Source organism: Marmota marmota, unplaced genomic scaffold, assembly GCF_001458135.2.
Source record: "Marmota marmota marmota unplaced genomic scaffold, marMar, whole genome shotgun sequence".
NCBI classification, from domain to species: Eukaryota; Metazoa; Chordata; class Mammalia; order Rodentia; family Sciuridae; genus Marmota; species Marmota marmota.
In genome coordinates this window covers 19,262,234-19,284,138 of record NW_026000153.1, presented here as the reverse complement: position 1 = coordinate 19,284,138, position 21,905 = coordinate 19,262,234, and the positions used below count along the sequence as shown (strand labels likewise).

The 21,905-nt window shown below is 39.8% G+C and overlaps 1 protein-coding gene across 2 annotated transcripts in view; it reads right to left on the bottom strand.

The window, feature by feature from the left end:
- Positions 1-4,141: 4,141 nt before the first annotated feature.
- Positions 4,142-21,905, bottom strand: part of Blvra (biliverdin reductase A) — a 37,121-nt gene continuing 19,357 nt past the window's right edge. For both annotated transcript variants that reach the window (XM_015490254.2, XM_048786500.1), the window contains exons 4-8: positions 18,518-18,637; positions 16,779-16,876; positions 11,392-11,499; positions 9,336-9,507; positions 4,142-5,590 (exon numbers count right to left, since the gene is read on the bottom strand). In XM_015490254.2, coding sequence (XP_015345740.1) covers positions 5,332-5,590; positions 9,336-9,507; positions 11,392-11,499; positions 16,779-16,876; positions 18,518-18,637 — 757 coding nt within the window. In that variant the 3' untranslated portion in view covers positions 4,142-5,331. The remainder of the gene's footprint in view (positions 5,591-9,335; positions 9,508-11,391; positions 11,500-16,778; positions 16,877-18,517; positions 18,638-21,905) is intronic.

The following is a 21,905-nucleotide window of genomic DNA, read 5'->3' as shown; positions in this document are numbered from 1 at the left end:
GTCACTGAATCTGTGGGCCCCATCAATCTTTGGTCCTAGGCCTCCTGATTACCTGGGACTATAGGTGTGCCCCAATGCACCCAACTTCTTGTTAATCTTTCTCACAGAGTCTCTGATACTTTCACTTTTTCTTTAATTATTTTACTTTCTTCTGTCCCATACCACAGTTTATCCAAATGTCCCATCCTCTCCCCATTTGTGGCCCTGGCTGTCCTTGAGCAATTTGGCTCTGGGTTTGCGCTTCTATTTATTTCCGGATTGGATCTATACCCCCAAATTGACCATAAGTTCAGTTCCCTGAACTTAAGTTTCCTTCTTACTATCCAAAAGATACCTTATGGGCTGGGGTTGTGGCTCAGTGGTAGAGTGCTCACATAGCATGTGTGAGGCACTGGGTTTAATCCTCAGCACCACATAAAAATAAATAAAAGGTATTGTGTCCACATTTTTTTTTGAAGGTACAGTTTTATTTTTTTTCCAGCTTTTATTCCTTTAACATCTTAACAAAAGAAGATTTCCCAAAGTTTAAAAAAATCTTTGAAAAATATACAGTTTCATATTATTTACACAATATATGAGTACAGGTTTCAATATCATACAAATATTGTAATGTTAGAAACACAGTTGGAAGGCGTGATGTAACTCACTGCTTTTAGATGAAAGACCAATGGACAAGTTCTCTTATTTCAACTATCTTTGTTACTTGTTATCCTGATATATGAACTATTAGGCATCTGAGAGGCTGGAAGACTACTGAACATGAGATGAGCTTCAATAACTTCTATTTTGTTTGAGCTTATTTATTTTTAAAACTTACCACACTTATCTCTTTACAACTTTGCTTCATTCACAGCTAACTTTATTCTCACTACCCTAAATGACCAAATAATAACCACATGAACTGTTAATGTATACATGAATCTAAAAATCAAACATAAAAATGAATAGCCAAGTTATATAAGATATATATTTAATCCCAGGCAAGTCCCTATGGCTTCAGAGGAACTTAGATTCTAGAGACAGGGGTCAACACTTCAGTTTCCATGCTCTGAACTATATTTTTAAAAAACATAAAAAAGGACTGACAATAATTGGAATAATTCATCTCTTTATATTCAAGAAACCTAAGATTAAAAATTCTACATTATAGTTTTATTTATACTTAAAAATACATTGGAAATTCTGCATATGCCCATGATCAAGCTTATTTTCAATGCACACTACTTCAATTTTGATGACATGGTTTGTTCTGACAAGTCCTTTTACAAGCTGAACACCAAAATAGGGAAACTCCTGTAATCTCGGCCACTCAGAAGGCTGTGGTAGGAGAAATGCAAATTCAAGACCAACCTCAGCAATTTAGCAAGGCCCTAAGGACAGCAATTTAGTGAGAACTTATCTCAAAATAAAACATAAAAGGGGGCCTGGAGATGTGGCTCAGTGGTTAAGTGACCCTGGGTTTAATTCCCCAGTACCAAAAAATAAAAATAGTCAACTAGAATCCACCAAAGGAACTGAGTTTCTGCGTTACCTCCAGGGGTAGTTGCTGGCCTTGTATCTGGCCATTAAAAGGGCTTGGTATAGACTGTTCCTTCTGCCGGGAATGTTTACTCAGTACCTTGTCCATCTCTATGTGCTGAGACAATTCCTCAACCTTCAAGTTTCAGCGTATTTCACATTCTTTAGGGAATCCTTCCTGACTCCTTGTCCAACTTATCCTCTCCCTAGGGTAAGGTGTGTTTTTGTTGTTGTTCTTGTTTGTTTGTTTGTTTTTAAATACTGGGATTGGGAATTGAACCAAGGGTGCTCTAATCACTGAGATACACCCCTAGTTTTTCCAATTTTTTGTTCTGAGACCATCTCACTGAGTTGCTGAGGCTGGCCTCCAACATGCAATCCTCCTGCCTCAGCCTACTAAGTAGCTTGAAATGCCATACATGTTTAAAATCTTTATAGCCCTTTTCACCACTATGCTTGGGTATTTATTATTTAATAAGTATCATTATTTATTTAATAAAAATTCCTTACTAGTCTATAAGCTTCAAGAGACTTTGATGTGCACACAGTCACCATAAGATCCTATTAAAATGCAGATTCTGATTAAGTAAGTCTGAGATAGGCCTGAGAATTTCCATTGCTGATAGCATCCTTACCTCACCAATGCCAAATTAAAGTGTAGTCAGCATCCCACACTTCCAGAATCAAAGGTTCAGCTCTCTTGGGCCTCTTGTTCCCTACCCTTCTCTAGTGTCACAACCACTGGGCAAGTTTATCAAAGGGTTTTCCAAAAATCAGCCTTATGATGTGCTCTAGTGTCACTAGCTAATGTATCTTCTCTCTTTTCTTTAATCTGATTTTTAAAAAATACTCTTTTTAGTTGTATATGGACACAATACCTTTATTTTGTTTATTTATATTTTTTATGTGGTGCTGGGATTGAACCCAGTGCCCCATGCTTGGCAAGTGCTCTACCACTGAGCCACAACCCTGGCCCCTTAATCTGATTTCTTATCAGGATTCTCAGGGTCCCACAAAGAATACCCTCCAATTTTGGGGAACAATTAAGGTAAAAAGAAAGAGGTACAATCTTAAAGATTTAATTTTAATATAAAGCTGAGGAATGCTTAATACGTTTGCTAATCTGCCCTGCCTTTGAGGAATCAGCAACTTTATTCTTTTTTTTTTTTTAGTTGTAGATGGACACAATACCTTTATTGTATTTATTTATTTTTATGTGGTGCTGAGGATGGAACCCAGTGCCTCAAACAGGTGAGAGGGGCGCTCTATCACTGAGCCACAACCCCAGCTCAGCAACTTTATTGCAGCTGTCAGTTACACCCGTGGTCAATATGTCCTGGTCACAAACCACATAAACAAGTGGAGAACTTTCATGTATCTTAAAGATGTCAGTTCAGAGAGAGAAGGTGCTGGGTTTCATGGGATAACTTCTTTTCTTATCTTTACAAGCAGGACACTCCTGTCATAGAGAGAGGGTCCAAGGGACAGAGGGAGTCAAGGGCACTACTGCAGTGACTCCCACCTGGAGACATCAGGCCCTCCTAGAGAGCCCCCAGTACTTATGGGTAGTATAAAGTAAGACAAAAGGTTTTTTCTTTACATTGAATTGAGAAAATGGGCACTTGTATTTTTTCTTGACACTCTGGGAGAGAAATTATGATGGGGATGGGGTGCCACCTTCTGAAGAAAGAGTACTTGGGAAATACTGCAGTAGCATAGAGCCAGGCGTGGTTACTAGGCAGGACTGGCCCAGCAACCTCACAGAATACTTAGGGAATTGTAAAGAGCAAAGTAAGGCTGTTTCTCCATCATTTGGGTTGTTTTCTTCCATTTCTTCTTTCTTCTGCCTCTGCAGTTCTCATCAATGAGTAAAATAAATGGATGTTTTACTTTGAATCTTCTGACCAAAGCAATGATAAGTAGTCATCAATCCCAATTAGTATTCACGTGGCCCATGACAGACTCTCTGCTACCAGACTTTAGTCAGGCTCCTCTGAACTCTCTTTTCAGGTATCCTGAGCCTTGGGACTTCTCTATCTTGCCATGGCCCAGGTTCAGCAAAGTTCCTACTAAATTACTTGGTAAGAGTCCCCACTCTTGGTGTCTGACCACTCAACATCTGATCAAATTTCTCCTCTACCACCACTGGAATCAAGTCACCCCAGTCACCCAGCCTGCCTTCAGTTACAATTCTGTCAATGTGGCTTAGCTAGAATTCCCCTTAGTCATGATCATTCTTTTTAATTTTCTACCCAATGGCCCCTATCCTGCTTATGGGCTATGAAAACAGCACTGACCCATGCTGTATGTGAAATTGAGCCAAGTTTTAGACTTGAGTTCACATTCCCTATTGTAATAATGCCTGTATTAAATCTGTTTTCACTATGTTAATCTCTGTCTAGCTCTTGTTTTGACACCTACTCCCAATATCAAATAAGGTCACTATTTTTTTTTTTTTGAGATAGCAGAATTACCAAAGTCAAATGGGAAAGGTGGATTCATTGCATTTTAATGATCAAATATGTTTGATATTTACCTCATGCTAGATGCTACACAGGGTATCAGACACACACTATCCCTCCCCTCTTGGGACATTTGATGTGGGCAATAAAACAAAAGAACCAACTGATCAATATTTATTACAAACCTTTTGCATATGATAATAACTTTAAGGACCTTTAAAATCACAAATTAATACATTTGACTGCTTTACCTTGAAGGACTATGGTGATGGAATAAAAGCAGAGTAGCAAATAGAGCTGGACTCCATCACTGCCCTCATAGCTCCTAAACTGGTTTAACGTCACGATGGCCAGTGGGGAGTGGATATGAGTTTCAGAGAAAACGGAACAGGATCAACAATGAAATGAAAGAGCAGCAGAGCCTGACCTGACATGAGCAGCCAAGGTTGCACACAAGTTGTGGATGCAACTTGATGCCTCTTCTTTATCTCAATCTTACCTCCTCCATACCGCCATCTTACTTCAACTGAAACCAGTGATTCCACTCCTCTATTAAATGACATCTTCAGTGCATTTGTGCTAACAAATGAAACCCCAGGTCTTACATTTGCTTTACAGGTTCCCTCCAATCAGATTTCCCTCTTCAAGACCCTTATGTTCCAGCAACACTGTTCCTGGGGGCTCTCCAGGCTGCTTCTTGCTCCCATTCCTTTGCTTAGGCCAACCCTCCACCAGGAATGTCCTTTGCCCCAGCTGAGCCATTTGTCAGCAAGAACATTTTTGGAAATCTGAATGCTTCTCTGGGTCCACTGTGCATATCTTTTACTGATACCACTGTGTCATAATGACCTGTTTGTGTGGCTGGTTCCCTTTTGACACTGTGAGTTGATGAATGCAATGGCTATATTTTAGAATTCTCAAGCATCCAACAGAGTCACCCAGTGAATGCTTATGGAGGACAATAAAAATCTTTAATGCAGGAAAGAGTTTAAGGCAGCATTTGGTAGTGGTTCAGATCACAGGTAGGCTTAAAAGTCCAGTTTTGCTATTTACTATCTGGTTGACTTCAAACAAGGTTTTCTGGTTCATTAATGAGAGGCATGCCCACGCCCTTCTCATAGGGCTGTGGGGAGGAGTAAATGAAAACAGCATACAGAGCATTTGGCTCAGCTCAACCAAGGTAAGTTCTTTCCTCATCCAAACTGCATAGTCCCAATCCAAAATATCACCCCAAAGCAACTACTACAGTAAGATAATCCTGTTTAGCTAATGTTTAATTATAAGAATAAAGGTCAATTCTTGATAAACATCAAACTCTGATCCAATCCAAGAGCCCTGGGTCACTTCCTCCTCACTTCTTTGGAAGGCAGTATTTCTGGATTTCTTCTGCAAGAGACAGGCAGTGCAGGATGCGCTTCTTTTCAGCTGCCAGTTCCTTCTCAGAGAACTGGCCTAAGAGTTTCTGGACAAATATATTTTGATCTTTTAGGAAAATGTTCTTATTGACACCTACATTTGGCACATTCTCCAGGGACCCAGATTTGAAATGGAAGCTTAAATATCTGTTTCGTTTTAGACCAGGTCCTTTCTCTTCAATCCATGACAGTGGACTGCAAAGACAAGAGAATCTTATTGTTAAAGGTTACACGGGAATGGAAATCGGTGTTTGTTGGCACCTGACCTCCTGGTATAGGTCTGCATTTGGAACCCACTTTCCCTGCAGCTGTGGCTCAGTGGCATCCTGATCTCCACCACCTCCCAAAGGCCATGGGTGGCTGTGTTTCCAACTTTACTGCCAAACAGTCATTTATGCATGTTTGCTACTGGGCAGGTGGATTTTTTGAAAGACTTTTGTGTAAATGTCAATTTGTTCTTATAGATCCTTTAAGGGGATCCTGATATGGACCAGATGACAGCCACCTGGATTGTGTGCAAACTGTTTCCTTGGTATATGTATTATTGATAAGGACAAATTCTTAGACTTCTTTCATCAGAAACTCAAAAGAAGTCTCTGAACTCAAACGTATGCCAAACAATACCCACCACTAGTTAACAAAGAACCTCCATATCTGTTTCATATTTCTGGTTGGGGTTCACATCAACACTCATAAAAATCTACAATCCAAGTAGGATAAACTTGCCCAATCTCTCTCCTTTCCCTGAGTTGTTTCTCTCTTTAGGAAAGATAAGAATTATGATACCTGCTTAAAGAACACTGAGCTATGTCTTAAGTAGAACTGACTTACAAGTAAATAGCTTCATTGAATATTATGATAGAAATCTACTTTTGTAATTTTTTTGTTGTTTTTACAGTGCTGGGGACTGAACCCAGGGCCTTGCACATACCACTGACTTCCACTCTAAGCCCTGCTCTTTCAAATATACTATAAAAAACTATAAAACAATAATTTAAGTATTTCTAAAATGGAAAAAAATTTCACAAATTCTTGTACCTAAGTAAACACATCTTCAGTTTAACACAATCTTTTCAAATATTTATCAATATACATAAGGTTTGTATATGGCACATAAACCCTTAAACAATAAAATTCCCCCTCTTTGGTACTGGGGATTGAACCCAGGGCCTTGGGCATGTGAGGTAAGCACTCTAACACAAAATTACACCCCCAGCCCCTTTTAAAATTTTATTTTGAGACAAGGTCTCATTAAATTACCCTAGGCTGGCTTCAAATTTCATGATCTGCTTCATCCTCCCAAGTAGCTAAGATGACAGGCATGGGCCACTTGTACCTGGTAACAATTTTTGATCATTTCTTTTGCTTATTTAAAAATAATTTAATGATCCTGTATATTCTGCCATTGTTTTTTCTACATATATGATTGATTACATAATTTTTTACTATTGCTAAATATATGCACCTTTTCCAATTTTAAATTTTGGATACCTGAATTCAACATCTTCACATATGTCAATGTGTGGGTACATTCATATGTCAATTTGGCACACATATATATCTTTTCCTTCTCTTTTTTTGTAACAAAGTCCCAAGAGTGAAATGACATGGTGTTGGTCCTCGTTAACACTCTTTGCTTTCTCTTTTCTTTCACTACTGGGATGAGCCAGGGTCAAGGACAAGGTAATTTTGTTGGACTGTTGAATTCAGTGATAGAGCTGGCAGTGTGAACAGGAATGGTGTTAATCCTAAACAAACATCACACTGGGGCCTGGAATTTCTACTCCCTCCTATTTGTCTGCAGATGTCAAGCCTGGGGTGAGCAGGCGGATGAGCCATGGTAAAGAATACAGGGAAATCACCATCATCCTTTTTTTTTTTTTTTTTTTGTTATTTACTTCCAGAATGGTGTGCCATAATAATGCAGCAGGATTTAGCAAAAGGATTGCAAGGAGGACACTGAAGATTGTTTTGGGTGTTGCAGGAAGCACAAGGCTGCCTCCAACTTGAGTGGATAATTCCCTTTTGTGTTGACCTGATTAGATTAAGGAACAGCTAAAAACCTGGAAAAGCATGACTTTCGAGTGTGTCTGTGAGGGTGTTTCCAGAGGAAGTTAGCATGTGACTTTAGGTGGACTCAATGGGAAAGTTCTGCTCTCAGTGTGGGTGGGTAACATTCAATCAGTCAGGACCCTGGAGTGCACACAAAAGGCTAATTGGATTCTTCCCCTGAGAGTGGGGGCATGCTTATCTCCTGCTTTGTACTTTCTAAGTCCACGTTCTCTGGTCGTTGAACATAACACCAATGGACCCCTTCCTAGTTTCTCAGGCTTTCAGCCCTGAACCAAGAGTTACACTCTGGGGTTCCCTGATTCTGAAGCCTTTGGACTTGTACTGAGCCATGGTTACCAGATCCTGGGGTCTCCAACCTGTAGACAGTTTATCATGGGACTTCTTCACATGAGCCAATTATATAATAAATACCCTCTAATCTATTTATATACAAATCATATTGGTTTGTCTTTGGAGAACCCTGATATACTGGGGGAAGGTTAGCCCTCTCCTGGGTTAACCTTACCAAGACCAACACTGGAGTGTAGGACAATGCTTAAGAGGAAGAGATCTGAAGTGCATAAAGTAGGGGCCACAGTGTAGCCACACATGCAGGAAGAAACCAGGAAAGAAGATTATAGAACAACTTCCACATTTTGTGGCCCTGTCTTCTAAAAATCTGGAAAGTTTTACTCTTTTCTACTTGAAGGTTTAAGTGAGAACCCTGGCAATGGGCACTTCCACCTGGTGGAGTGGAGCTAACGAGAGGGCCTGCTCCATTCACATGCTGGGCTGGGACAGCAACTGATTCCAGGCATTCCAACAAAAACACAGGCCTAAGTTCGCAGGCAGTTTCTCTGGAACTCCTCTCTCTCTCTGATAACCTTCATTTGCAAATATTTGCAGGATAAGATGGTTTCTTTCCCACCAGAAACAACATGCTGTATCAAGAGAACATTAACCCAGCAGGGTCCAACCTGCTCTGAAGAACTAAGTTCAGCTAGTTTTCTGTGCTGAAAGTGATTAAATGTTTCCTGTGTGCTTAGTACTAGCCCAGAAATAAAAAATTCCTATTCAGGTCTGACAAAGATTCCAGGAAACAGCCATTATATTGATCAAGTAAGTAAAACTATAGGGATCAAGCCATCATACAAATTAATGACGGTTACAAACTCCACCAAAAAGTTGGTCTCACTTCATCTAAAATTAACTCTCCTGGCTAGTTTTGAAAGTTCACAGTGCAGCCTTGCAAATGTTCCAAAATGTGATAACAAAGATTAACTTTAATATAACTTATTCCTTTATTTTGACAGTGGATAAAAATAAATCTGGGGTATTCCAAACTGTCTTATCTTCCTAAGAAAATTTTTCATGTCTTTCCAAATAACATGGAGTCTTGAGGTTTGAGTGATAGAAGATGTCAAGATGTTTCTGTTCCTCTATTCCCGTCTCAGTAAAAATGAAGTAATCTTAGCTGGGTACAGTAGCGCACACCTGTTGTCCCAGTACTTGGGAGGCTGAAGGAGGAGGATCACTTGAACCCAGAAGTTCAGGGCCAGCCTGGGCAACAAAGTCGGACTCAATCTCTTAAGTAAATTAATAAATAATAAAGCTGGTATTAATTACATGAGTGTCTTAAGACAATCTGCTTGAATTTTGAAAGCTGCTCTTCACTTACTGGCAAATGGGTTTTTGTTGGTCTTTGCCTCACATTGCTGCTGTGAGGATGAAAAGAGGTAACGAGTGAAATCATAGTTCGTTACCTGCGGTAGCAGACAGATCTAGAGTTGAAAGAGAGTGAGAGTTCTCAGGGCTCCCTCTCGGGTCACCCTTTTGGACAACTGAGGAGATCCTGAAGTTTGCTTCTCCTCAGTTTCTTAGGACTTACCATTTGTTTTCAGTCTCCAAGTGCACAGTCATTTTCATATACTGATCTTCTTTTCGCTCTTCCAAAGTGGCAGACACAAGGGAGAGCTCCCCAAAGAGAGAGACCAGCCAGGTCAGGCGAGAGATGCCACTGAATGCAGGGAAGCCAAACCGTTCTTTTTCCAAAGGGCCAGCTGTAGGGAATCACAGACACCATGGGAACTGGGAATAAAGGGCTGCCAGATGAAAAACAAGACCCAGAACACAGCGGGGAGTGAAAAAAACAGGGCCAGGTGATCAGGACAAGAGACCAGGCCTTATGGGGTGGGTGCGCACAAAGATGAACAGGTGGGTAAATGTAAACTCTTTCACAAAAGGATCTCCCTTTTTTTTTTTTTTTAATGAAATTCAGTCTTGTTAGTAAAGTAAGAAATTCTACTGGCAACAGCAGTCACTCCAGACAAAGAGAACAATAAAAAAGTTTTGGGTTTCTAATATATTCAATGCATTTATGTACATATACATAGATAATTACATATCCATACATACATTTCCTCTTCTATTAGTGATTACAAGTCATCTGGTAAAAGTTGAAGAACAGGGGTATTTTATCCCTGAAATCCAGGTTCATATCAATACCATATATGTAAATAGCAATGGGGCAAAGGTCATGATAGCTTGAAAGGCTGAGAGAATAGTAATAACTTTAAGCTAGTTTAACATTAATAAGGTTGATCTAGTGTGAAATATTTTCTTGGTCTTTATATAATCTTGTGTTAAGGGGAAAAAAAAAGCACACCTAATATCTGTGTGTAAATCGTTTGGTCACAAACAGTACTGCTTCACTCTGCCCAAGCCCAAATATTAAAACATGACCTAAATTTAAAAGGCTTCATATCTGTGTCCTTATATATTATAAACCAAACATGTCTTGAGACTTTGAAATTCACCTAACATAATGAGTATGTTTTAAAAATAGTTATAAATAAAAGCAAACAATCATTAGTGAAATCTTTAGGATAGAAGTATCAATTTTAGAAAGGAAAAAAGCTTCCTCTGTACAGATCACCAATTGCTCTAGTCCTGAGTCCTGAGCAGCCGCTAGAAGCTTGAGCCACACAAAGTCCAACCTGTCTCTATCAAACGACCGGTGTCTGAACATGGTGACGCTATTCCTCTCTGAGCTAACATTTCTTCACCTATATTATGAGGGTAATAAATACCCACTTTATGGGACTCTCACGAATTAAGAATGCTTGTCACATTCTTAGCATAGCTCCATATACAAGTCAATGGTTATCCCTGGTTTCCACAACTTTCATGTCATTTTCAAGAACGAAGATAGATTTCAAAAAGAGGTTCCATTGTACAGTCTGGAAATTCATGCAGGGATAATTGGTCTTACAACTGAACAATACCTAGCCATGAAGGGGTCTGCTTTCTCTAATGAAAGCCCTCAGGAAAGATGGCCCTGATATCCCCGAGTATAGCCAGATAAGGAGTCCATCCAAAGTGCCACAAGAGCAGGTGGCTACATTATACTCACTTCCTATTGCTAACAGCTGCTCAAAGAATGACCAACATAAAGTCAATATTCCAATACATAGTAGACAAAATGCTGTGGTTGCAGGCCAATGTCCCTGTAACTTGCTGGAGGAAGAAAGGGGCCATGCATATTCTCTTTTCTCTGCAAGGAGAAGTATAAAAATATTCTTCATTCCAAGCACCCATCTCCCAGTCCTTTTTAAAAGAGTTTTCATGTACAACCTCCTCTAGAAACATAATCTCCAAAGATTTCATAAGGGAAAATTATGCTAAATAAATTGAAATGAAAGTATAAATTTGCATAAGATTTCTAATATACTTTTTGAGGCCCATGAAGCAATGAAATCTTTATAAGAAAATGAATAAAAATAGGTATTTTATTGCTCATGGAAGCATAGGGAAATTATATTAAATTGGCCTATGGTCAGAAAGTCTTTAGCAGAAATCAATCCTAGCTCACATCCTAGAGAGAAAGTAAGGAACCCAGCTGGCCTTCTGACCTCTTGTGACCTGTGATCCTTCCTAAAACTGACCTGTGAAGAGGAGAGACCCTTTCAGCAGTTCTTTTCCCACCACTTCTTTTTTCAGGAAAGCAAATTCCTCCATCAACAGTTCAATATGCTCCTCATGCAAGACTTTTCCTGTTTTGACAAAAATAGAATATGAAAGGCTGTCACTAACAGTTCTGTATAATCCTGGGATTATGTCTATTTTTCTTCAGAGGACACACAGAATTAAAAATAACTCCCTGGGCATACGGATGGCTACACCACGTACTACACACTTACACAACCTAGATGAAGTAGGTTCTAAGCCAAAGCTTACAGCAGAAATGAAAATTAAGGGAGCAGAATTGTATCCACCTGTCCTCAAGGGCAAAATAAGACCAGGGAAGTGTTGGAGAGCCAGCAGGGTGCTAGCTCATGTTCTAGACACTAGGGGGCAGTGCAGCATAAAAAAAGGGCAAAATAAGACCAGGGAAGTGTTGGAGAGCCAGCAGGGTGCTAGCTCATGTTCTAGACACTAGGGGGCAGTGCAGCATAAAAAGCTAAGGCAGAAGAAAATGAACTCTGAAGATTGAAGGGAGATAACATGACTATTCAAAGAGTTGGAAGAACTAGATGATTTTTTAAAAACGATCCTTCCTCCAAGGAAGGAGAAAGTCTTACTTAGATTAAAATAAAGCCATTAAATTTTTTTTTTTGCCCTGGTGGACTTTTTGTATCTGGGTCAGAAGCTTTGTAAAATATTAAAACTATTTTGTGATTAAGGGCAAAGTACAGTTGTGATCGACAATTTCACTGAAGCAGAATCTGGGCCACTAGAAGTTGCTCCTGGGACACCTGTCTTTGTCCAACCCAGCATCACAGGAAACACTACCAATGTTCTCAGCTTATCTGTACCCCAGGAGTGAGCAGGTATGAATCCCTCTCAGTTGGCCTCCTAGCACATTTCCATGGCAACAGGAGTATTTTCAGATACGCAGAGGCTTTCTAGCACAAAATGGCTTAGTTTGTAGAAGCTAAATGGCACAACCCTGTCTGCAATAAATAGAAGCTTCTCTACTTGTGGGTAGTTCTGTCTATACTCTGAGGGGTCCCTGGGCAGCAGGGAAACTGGACTGTATTTGGAAGCATGCTGTGTTTCCATATCTGTGGCTATTAAAGAAGCTTTACATCTTCTAACTGCATCTTTTTTTTCCCATTCACTCCATGCTTTATTGTGATAAAACACAGTAACCATAGGGTGTATGTGTGTATGCACACACACATACTCATATACGTATACTCTACATTTTAAAACTGAAAGGACCTAAAAGCAGAGACATCTGAAAACATTAAACATACTTAGCATCTAAATTTTAGCATCTATATATCATTGGCCATTGGAGAAATGGCTAATTCCAGGGCTGAGGCAGAGTACAAGAGTAGCCTAAGTCATTTTGTGCGGAAAGCAGGAAAATACTCAAAGAATAATGGAAACATAACAACCTTCACCAAGCAGCATCATTAGTAATGGAACATATTGAATTAGGTGCCACCTGATAGAATGCAATGTGAAAAACACATTGCTATTACTATTCAAGAAAGAAGTAGAGAGTAGAATGATGATTACCAGAAGGTGGAAAGGGTAGGGGGAGTAGAGATGGGGAGAGGTTGGTCAATAGGTAAAAAGTTACAGTAAGATATGAGGAATAAGTCCATGGCACAGTAGGGCAACTATAGTCAATAAAAATGTATTATACATTTCAAGATAGCTAGAAGAAAGGATTTTAAAATATTTTAACACAAAAAAACATGTTTGAGGTGATGGGTATACTAATTACCCTTATTTGATCACTGTACAATGTATACATGTATCAAAATAACCCTGTTCCCATAACTTTGTAAATTATCAATTAAAAATAAAGTGAAACCGCTTCCTCATATTAAATAAAGGTCAAACTTTATTCAGATTTTTAGTTTTTACCCAACATGCCTCTTCTGTTTCAGAATCCCACATTACATTTAGTTGTCATGACTCCTGGTACTCTTCTCGGGCTGCCAGGTTTCTCAGGCTTTCCTTGTTTCTTAATGACCTTGACAGTTCTGAAGAGGATTGATCAGATATTTTGTAAAATTTCCCTCAACTGAGAGTTGTCTGGTATTTTTCTCACGATTAGATTGGGTTATGTGTTTTAGGGAGGAAGACTACAGAGGCGAAAGGCCATTTTCATCTTTCACATCAAGCGTACATGCTATTCATATGACTCATGTTGACACTGACCCTGCTCATCTGGTGAGGTAGTGTTTGTCTGGCTTCTTTAGTGTAAAGATACTCCTATCCTCTCCTTTCTATACTGTAGTCTTTGGAAGAACACTACTATATACAAGGCATTATCTTTTTTGAAGAAAATTTAACCTATTATACTGTCTAGTGTTGGCTATACTTTGGCTCTGGAATGCCTGCCAAAGCCCTATGTGTTAAAGGCTGCATTGCAGCCATAGTGCTACTAAGAGGTGATGGGATCATGGAGGTGGGGTAGTGGAAGGAAGGTAGGTCATTGTGTAAAGGGGATAGAGAGACCTTCTCCATTTCCCAACTGTCTTTGCTTCCTGGCTTCCTCTGTCATGCACTCCTGCCATGATGTACCACCACACACCCAAAGCAATACAGCCAAGTGACCATGGACTTGAAACCTCTGAAACTGTGAGCTAAAATAAAGCTTTCCGCCTTGTAAGTTGATTGCCTCAGGTATTCTGCCATGCTAACATACTACTGTTCCACATTCTACTTTGCTCATATTTTTTTAATGTTTAACTTGTTCCTCTATCCCTATATTTTCTGTTAACTAAAAGTTTGATTTAAATGTCATTATATCTAGATAAACATTTTACAAGAATACCAGATGGCTGGTGATGTCAGATTAATTCATATTGGCTATCATTTTAGATAATATAAAGCTCCTTATAATAATAGTACACTTTCTTCCCTTCGAAATTAGCAAGAAACCTGTGAGACATATTGTGGCACCTTGTACTTTCTCTATAGACATCTGTATCCTAAGAAATCACACAAGATGTGATGACCATAAAGCTTCCCCTACTTTCATTCACCTCTGTATTCATTCATCTGGTTGTTCATTCCACAGACATCTACTAAAGGCCTACTGAGTTCTAGGCAGTGTTTAGCTGCTGGGGCTATAGAAGTAGAAGATGGGCCCTGGCCTAGAGGAGTATATCCCAGTGTTTGAAAACAATAATCAAAAGTTTCAATAGGGCTGGGGCTGTAGCTCAGTGGCAGAGTGCTTGCCTAGCATGCATGAGGCACTGGGTGCACTTCTTAGCAACACATAAAAATCAACAAATAAAATAAAGGCATTCTGTCCATCTACAACTATAAAAACATTTTTTAAAAATTTCAGTAAAGTATGATCTGTCTACAATGGTGGTAAGCAAATACTTGTTGCTACACAGGTTTGAATATGGTTTGTCCTAACCAAATTCATGTTGAGGCTTGGGTCCCAATGTAGCAGTGTTGAGAGGTGGGACCTATAGCAAGGCATCTGCACCTCTGTGAATGGATGAATGCTTTTCTCATGTGTGTTCTTGCTCTTTTGGGAAATGAACTGGCTAAATGAAGAAGCCCCATTCTTTCTTTGTACATGCCAGTTTGTCTTTCTACTTTCCCCCATGTATGCAGCTGCAGGAGAGCCTCACCAGAAGCCAAACAGATGCAAACACCTGATCTTGGACTTCTGGCCTCCAGCACTCTATAAAGTAAAAACAAAGTTCTCTTCTTTATAAATTATCTAGTCTCAAGTGTTCTATTATAGCAACAGAAAGTAGATTAAAACACCTATCTCCAAGGGTTTCTAGGAGAATTAAGCATATGAAATACTTCAAAGTTTCCAAGCTCCTGGCATGTAACATTATAGTTGCTCCTTTTGTGAAACAACAAAGACTAAAGTATGCAAATAAGATATTTGCATATTTTCCATTAACAATGTAAGTATCACATACATAAGACCAAAATAATGTCATGATACTAGCACAGTAGGAGACAATTTATCTTTAGTCATTAGAGTAAAAGTTTGCAAATACCCTTCCCTCTGGCCTCCGAGTATTGCTTCTGTATGGGAGTAGGAAGGATCTTGGGAGCCCATAGTACCAATATGGCCTGGAAAATATATCTGAGCTGGGCACGATGGTGCACACCTGTAACCCCAGCAAGTTGGGAGGCTGAGGCAAAAGGATCACAAGTTGAAGACCAGCCTCAGCAATTTAGCAAGGCCTAAGCAACTTAATGAGCTCCTCAAAATAAAAAAAATAAAAAGGGTCAGGGCTGCCGAGCACAGTGGCACACGTCTGTAATCTCAGCAGCTTCAGAGGCTGAGGCAGAATGATCACAAGTTCAAAGCCAGCTTCAGCAAAAGCGAGGTGCTAAGCAACTCAATGAGAACCTGTCTCTAAATAAAAATAGGCCTGGGGATGTAGCTTAGTGGCCAAGTACCCCTAAGTTCAATCCCCAATACTAAAAAAGAAAGGGTGAGGGCTATGTGCCGTGGTGCATACCTGTAATCCCAACAGCTCTGGAGACTGAGGCAGAAGGATCGAGAGTTCAAAGCCAGCCTCAGTAACAATGAGGCCCCAAGCAACTCAGTGAGGCCCTGTCTCTAAATAAAATACAAAATAGGGCTGGGGATGTGGCTCAGTGGTTAAGTGTTCCTGGTATGCAAAAAAAAAAAAAAAAAAAAGGTTACGGATATAGGGATATGGATTGGTGGTAGAGTACCCTTGGGCTCAATCCTCAGTATCAAAAAATATATATATATATATCTGAGATTGATTAAATTTGAAAGGAGTAACGATTGATGATGGAACGATTTTGGTTTGGATCTCAAATGTCCTTCAAAGGCTGTGTCCTTCAAAGGTTTGATGTACAATGTAGCAATGTTCAGAAATGGGGCTTTTGAGAAGTGACTGGATCATGAGGGCTGTGACCTCATCAATGGATCACTCTATTGATGGGTTAATGAATGACTGGACTATTGAGAGGTGGTAAAAACTGTAGGAGGTAGGCCCTGCTGGAGGAGGATCACTGGAGATGTGCCCTGAAAAGATATGTCTTATCCCCGGCCCCACCTCACTTGCTCTTTTTTGCTTCCCAGATCCCAGAAGGTGAGCAGATGCTGTTTAATAGTCTCTGTGATTTAATAATACTGTGATGCTGTTTAATAATCTTAGAAACAACAGAGCCTAGTGACTATGGATTGAAACCTCTGAAACTGTGAGCCACAGTAAACCTTTCCTTCCTTGAGTTCATTTTTTAAGGTATTTTGTCACAGCCATGGAATACTGACTAACACAGGTACCACAGGTATTCTGGAGGCAGAAGCTCTTACTAAGTGGGTCTGTATTCAAGACAACACATACATCACCTTTCTGCTCGGCCAGCTCCCACAATTCCTGAGCTGCTGCTAAAGACAGCGTCATGGGATATTCCACAAGGACATGCTTGCCAGCATTCAGGAACTTCCTTTGGGAAAGGAGAAATACAGGGAAAAAACATTCAAATAAGCTTCACTGAAATGCTCTGCATGAGAGAGAACAGAAAGCTGTAAATGCAAGAGAGTCTCTGTAAATATATCATGATGGGGCCAAGAGTCAGTGTCAGAGAATATGGAGGAAGAATATTATGGATTTTTTTTTCTAGTACTGGAGATTCAACCCAGATTCTTGCACATGCTAGGGAAGCACTCTACCACTGAGGTACATCCCCAGCCCTTTTTAAAAGTTTTATTTTGAGACAAAGTCTTACTAAGTTGCAAAGTTATCCAGGCTGGCCTGGAACTTGAATCCTTCTGCCTCAGTCTACGGTATAGCTGGGATTATAGGTATATACTACCACACCTGGCTGGATATTATTATCTTGATAGTAGGGTATAAGTATTTACAAGCACAAAGTTATATGATCACTTTTTTAAAGAAAATAAACTCTGGTGCCAGAGAACTTTAAGGGAACCCATGGAACAGCACAGTAGTAGCAGCTGGAGTTCTGTGTAAGAATCTACTCAGGAATTCAGCTGGACTTTCCTGTTGGCTGCCAAGTTCTTTCTGGGATTCCTTCTTCTGCATTGGGTCACACCAAATGCTTAAAAGGCTCTAGGCTAAGCATTCACACATTTCATTTCTCTCCTTCCCTACAAACAATGCATTTCCCTTGTTCAATGACACTACTATCTCCTTACTCATTTGTCTCATAGCAAAAACATTTCATGGTAAAGGAACTTAGGAGATATTTCACAACACTGAAAATGCAAAGGATAAAATGTTGAAAGTTGGCTGGGTGTGGTGGCACATGCTTGTACTCCTAGTGATTTAGGAAGTTGAGGCAGGAGGATTGCAAGTTCAAGGCCAGCCTCAGCAAGTGAGGCCCTGTCTCAAACTAAAATAAAAAGGCCTGGGGGGCTGGGGTAGTACCTCAGTTGTAGAGCTCTTGCCTAGCAAATGTGAGGCACTGGGTTCAATCCCCAGCACCACATAAAAATAAATAAAAAATAAAGGTACTGTGTCTACAACTAAAAAGAATACTAGGAAAAAAACAAAAGGCTTGGGGCTGTAGCTCAGTGATAAAGCAACCCTGGGTTCAATCCCCAGTACCAATAAATAAATAAATAAATAAATAAATAAATAAATGTTGAAAGCTGATCTGAACTTAGAAAGGAGTATAACAATTTGCCAAGGATGTTGGCTCTGTATCCTAACCTGTGTAATAAGGAGGCAAGCTCTGTTCAAACTACTTTCAATGGGGTTTTTCACAAAGAAATAAACACTTGAATTCTTAATGTTTCAAATTACGTGTACTAAGTTAATATTAGTTTTACTATTTTTTCATTTCTTATACATTTATAACTGAAAACAAGAATTTTTTTTTAACATTTTCACAATTATTTTTAAAGATCACAGAATAATTTCCCCCATTGATTATTAAGACTCATGTGCAGGGCTTTATTTTTTTCACATTTTTAATGTAAAGCAAAGACTACCTGCATTAAAAAAAAAAACCTACCTGAAGCTGGGGTGTGGCTCAGTGGTAGAGCACTTGCTAGCACATATGAGGTTCTGGGTTCAAGCCTCGGCACTGCAAACAAGCAAACAATAACAACCAAACCCCTACCTGATGTAGTCCTCATGACTGGTGCTTTCGCTGCAGATGTAGGCAACCTCCACTTCTTGGCTGGAAAGAGCATCTTCCAAAGATATCTGCTGCACTTCATCAATGTTCCCAAGGTCCCGTCTATTTCAGAACAACCAATAAATAGAACTCAAAAGTAGGCAGGATGTCAGCTTAAAATAAATGAGTGCCATCCTTCTTTCCTCTTCTCAACAAAGTCCCAGCGACTGGCTTTTGGAAAAGAAGAAGCTAATCTCCATCCCTCCCATTTCCGTTGTGGAGCCTCAGGGTTGAAGTCAGGGGACTTGGCACAGAGTGCCAATACTACCAGTAACAGTGTGCAAGACCTGGAAAAGTCTGAATTACTTCTCTGAAGTTTGAAGGAGGAGAGAAATCCCTGAAAGGTTGCTGTCACAGAGCAATATGGGGCAGCCATCAGGAAGCTCCAACCAATAGCCACTGCAGCAGACAGAGGGAATTCAGGCAAATTCCACTCCCAAGGGATAGTCTGCTAGATTTCTCCCTCAGGGTCATCCAACCTACACTGCTCCATCTGATCAGTATTTATTGTTTGTCTACTGTGTGCTGGGCACTGTAGGAGAGATCATGGAAAATAAAGCAAAATTCTCATCTTCCAATTAGCTAATAATTCGAGTAGAGGGAAGAAAACAAACACACATACACACTCACCACCACCATCACCACCACTACCACCACTAACATGAGAAATACACTCGGGAGCAGGGGTGGTAAACCCAGGGAAGGCAAGGAACACTGCTAGTTTAGGGTTTCAGAACAGGCTTTCTGGATAGGCAGTAGAGCTTAGCAAGTAGGTGATGGGGAGCAGTAAGTAGGTGATGGGTAACAGCAGGGGTACAGTATAGCACAAGTGTGAGCTAGCCATCTTCCTACATGACTTGGATAGTTGAGGAGTTTCCACTCTCTCTCTCATAACAACCAAGTGGTAAGGATAAGGAATTAAGGGGAAAGGAGAATTTCCATTTTAGTTTTGAGCCCAAGTGTCATGTTCAAATCCCAGCTTCAGGTAGGAGTGTAGTAGAGTGTGCTATAACTTTGATCTCCCCACTGTGTGCAGCTCCCTTGGACTCTGAGAGGAAAAGCTTGGTTAAGAGCAGATTCCAGAACTTCTAGGGCTCCCTTGTGTCTTAAAGCCCACTCTAAATCCTTAGTATAGTTTTTAAAAAATTTATATATGACAGTGGAATGCATTACATTTCTTATTACACATATAGAGCACAATTTTTCATATCTCTGGTTGGATACAAAGTATATTCACACCAATTCGTGTCTTCACACCTGTTCTTTGAATAATAATGATTATCACATTCCACCATCATTTCTAACCCCATGCCCCCTCCCTTCCCCTCCAACCCCTCTGCCCTATCTAGAATTCCTTTATTCCTCCCATGCTCCCTCTCCCTACCCCATTACAAATCAGCCTCCTTATATTAAAGAAAACATTTGGTATTTGGTTTTTTGGGATTGGCTAACTTCACTTAGCATTATCTCCTCTAACTCCATTCATTTACCTGCAAATGTCATGATTTTATTCTCTTTTATTGATGAGTAATATTTCATTGTGTATATATGCCATTTTTTTATGCATTCATCTACTGAAGGGCATCTAGATTGGTTCCACAGTTTAGCTATTGTGAATTGTGCTGCTATAAACATTGATGTGGTATGCTGTTTTTAAGTCCTTTGGGTATAGACCGAGGAAAGGGATAGCTAGGCAAATGGTGGTTCCATTCCCAATTTTCCAAGAAATCTCCATACTGCTTTCCATATTGGTTGCACCAATTTGCAGTCCCACCGGCAGGGTATGAGTGTATCCTTTTGCCCCACATCCTCGGAGACCCTGCGTCTAATAAAAGAAAAAGGAGGCCCTAATCTCCATCATGTGGGATTAGGCCCCAACTTCCTTAATAAGACTTCTTTGGCACAATAATTAAAATCAAGAATCAATAAATGGGGTGGACTCAAACTAAAAAGTTTCTTCTCAGCAAAAGAAACAATCCGTGAGATGAATAGAGAGCCTACATCTTGGGAGCAAATCTTTACCCCTCACACATCAGATAGAGCACTAATCTCTAGGGTATATAAAGAACTCAAAAAGCTAAGCACCAGGGCTGGGATTGTGGCTTAGTGGTAGAGTGCTTGCCTAGCATGTGCGAGGCACGAAAATGGGTTCGATTCTAGCACCACATACCAATAAATAAATAAAATTTAAAACTTCATCAACAACTAATAAAAAAAAAAAATATATATATATATATAAAGCTAAGCACCAAAAAACAAATAATCCAATCAATAAATGGGCCAAGGACCTGAACAGACACTTCTCAGAAGATCATATACAATCAATTAACAAATATATGAAAAAATGTTCATCATTGCTAGCAATTAGAGAAATGCAAATCAAAACCACTCTAAAACTTCATCTCACTCCAGTCAGAATGGCAGCTATTTTAATATAGTTTTAAGACAGGCAGACTGGAAGAAAATGGTCCCATGAATTAAAATGAGAAAATCTCTGCATGGACCACCACAATAATTACTTATGCTTCTAAAGCACTAGAAATAGAGATTTGCATAAATTGTTGCCATGTCTCCATGCTTAGCCCAGTGCCTGGATCTAATTTAAAATTGTGTTGATAAATGATGTTACACAGGATTATCTTGCTGAGTAGTATGTGTGTAGGGGGAAGATTTGAGAAGAAACTTCCCTGACCCACACTCAAAAGGTGATAAGATGTTAAGTTTGCTTTCCATTGTGTTATAGGAAATAAATGAATCCTTAAGAAAAGTGGGCCTCCAAATTATCAATGGGAAAAGAACACACAGTGTTTAGAAGATGGGCTTTGGAATCAAACAGACTTGCATTCAAATCTAGCTCTTAAGATTTTCTAGCTGTGATCTCAGGCAAATTACTCAGACTTTCTGGGACTCAGTTTCCTTATCTGTAAACTGGGGTTGTACTTAGAATAAAATAATGTAAGAAAAGCTCAGGGCCACCATAGAGTGGGTGCTCTGATGACTGATGTAATGATCAATTAGCATACACCTAAAGCCTTTTTTGGACAAACCTACCATGTGTTCACTGTGCCCCTTCAGTAATGGAGACCTGTGCTCATATTTTCTGTCTGTCTTTGCAGTCCTCATGAGGCACCTACTGCATGTCCCAACTGTAAACCCAGCACTCTTTGGTTGCCTACCCACCCAAACTCTAGACCCTGTGGAGCTGACATGGTTCTCTTGATTGGAGGTGGGGGCTGGCTCTCCCTTCTCAAGTCTGGGAAATCTGCAGCACATGCTATGGCCTTATCTCTCACTGTGCTTTCTACAAATTATGAGGCACAAAGCAAGCGTG